We start from the raw sequence: 1,994 nt of genomic DNA, 5'->3' as shown, positions 1-1,994 counted from the left end.
TTTAAGCATCTTAAGTATGCCACATGGCAAGACGACTATTACCGGGCCGGGACTTAGAGGGCACCTTGGCACGGAAGGGCGCTTTTGTGTTCATAAAGCAAAATTTTAACCTGAACCCAGAGTATAGTATTGCTGATTCAGTACGGTATCGGGAGACGAGCCACTTAGGCGGCGCCGGATTACGGTTTAGGGCAGAGGCGTACCTAGAACCTTCAGGCACTGGTGCAAGAAACCACCGAGTCCGGGGCTCTTCCCTGCGAGTCCAGGGCTCTTCCCTCCGAGTTCAGGGCTCTCCCCTGCGAGTCCAGGGCTCTTCCTTGTGAGTCCAGGGCTCTTCCCTCTGGGTCCGGGGCTCTTCCCTGCGAGTCCAGGGCTCTTCCCTGCGAGTCCGGGGCTCTTCCCTGCGAGTCCGGGGCTCTCCCCTGCGAGTTCAGGGCTCTCCCCTGCGAGTCCAGAGCTCTCCCTTCCGAGTTCGTGGCTCTCCAGTCCGAGTTCGTGGCTCTCCAGTCCGAGTTCGTGGCTCTCCAGTCCGAGTCCGGGGCTCTCCCCTCCGAGTCCGGTGCTCTCCCCTCCGAGTCCGGTGCTCTCCCCTCCGAATCCGGTGCTCTCCCCTCCGAGTCCGGGTCTCTCCCATGCGAGTCCGGGGACCTTCCCTGCGATTCCAGAGCTCTTCCCTGTGAGTCCAGAGCTCTTCCCTCCGAGTCCGGTGCTCTCCCCTCCGAGTCCGGGGCTTTCCCCTCCGAGTCCAGGGCTCTCCCCTGCGATTCCAGAGCTCTTCCCTGTGAGTCCAGAGCTCTTCCCTCCGAGTCCGATGCTCTCCCCTCCGAGTCCGGGGCTCTCCCCTGCGAGTCCAGAGCTCTTCCCTGCGAGTCCAGGGCTCTTCCCTCCGAGTCCGATGCTCTCCCCTCCGAGTCCGGGGCTCTTCCCTGCGAGTCCAGGGCTCTCCCCTCCGAGTCCGGGGCTCTCCCCTGCGAGTCCAGAGCTCTTCCATGCGAGTCCAGAGCTCTTCCCTCCGAGTCCGGGGCTCTCCCCTCCGAGTCCAGGGCTCTTCCCTGCGAGTCCAGGGCTCTCCCCTGCGAGTCCAGAGCTCTTCCCTCCGAGTCCGGGGCTCTCCCCTCCGAGTCCAGGGCTCTCCCCTGCGAGTCCAGGGCTCTCCCCTCCGAGTACGGGGCTCTCCCCTCCGAGTCCGGGGCTCTTCCCTCCGAGTCCGGGGCTCTATCCTTCGAATCCGGGACTCTTCCCTGCGAGTCCAGAGCTGTTCCCTGCGAGTCCAGGGCTGTTCCCTGTGCTCCCCTCCGAATCCAGGGCTCTTCCCTCCGAGTCCAGGGCGCTTACCTCCGAGTCCAGGGCGCTTACCTCCGAGTCCAGGGCGCTTACCTCTGAGTCCAGGGCGCTTACCTCTGAGTCCAGGGTGCTTACCTCCGAGTCCAGGGCGCTTACCTCAGAGTCCAAAACTCTTCCCTCTGAGTCCAGGGCTCTCACATATAGAAATACCATCATCTAGGTCTACTTTAATGTAGCTACAATACCTACCTGTAGCACCTTTCTGACTCCGCAAAGGCTGGATATCACCTCCGCAGGCCAGGTCTGGGTTAGCGTATCACCCCAGAGCTGAGTCAATGGCGGTGGTGTCCAGTGGCAGCCGGAGTTTTTATTTTTGGGGTGTGTGGCAAACACCCCCCCCCCCCCGTTGGTTAGTGGCAAACACCCATCCATTGGGGGCATCTCAGCAACCCCCCCACACACTGCCCCAGCAGGCCCTGGCTGGCAAGTTGCGGGGTACGGCAGGCAGCGGTGGGCTTCGACGGACAGCAGTGGGTTTCTGGCTTCGGTGGCAGCGGCGGGCTTCAGAGGGTTACGGTCTCCGGCAGGCTTTGGCAGGTTTCCGGCTCCGGCGGCAGCAGGCTTCTATGGACGGCGGGCGGGCTCCTGTGTCTTCTATGCGGCTCCTCCCTTCTTCTCCTAGGCATCCAATAGGATCGCCTGTCCTTTCA

General features: G+C 62.6%; 1 protein-coding gene across 1 annotated transcript; it reads right to left on the bottom strand.

Moving 5' to 3' along the window:
• Window positions 1–212: 212 nt before the first annotated feature.
• LOC120930261 (filaggrin-like) lies at window positions 213–1,497 on the bottom strand. The gene is made up of 2 exons (XM_040341484.1): window positions 1,336–1,497; window positions 213–1,241 (listed from the first exon to the last, which is right to left on the bottom strand). The coding sequence occupies exons 1-2, from the start codon at window positions 1,495–1,497 to the stop codon at window positions 213–215; spliced, it is 1,191 nt and encodes a 396-aa protein (XP_040197418.1).
• Between the last annotated feature and the right edge of the window lie 497 nt (window positions 1,498–1,994).

The sequence above is a fragment of the Rana temporaria genome, chromosome 3, assembly GCF_905171775.1.
Source record: "Rana temporaria chromosome 3, aRanTem1.1, whole genome shotgun sequence".
Lineage (NCBI taxonomy): Eukaryota > Metazoa > Chordata > Amphibia > Anura > Ranidae > Rana > Rana temporaria.
This window is presented reverse-complemented; position numbering and strand designations above follow the sequence as displayed.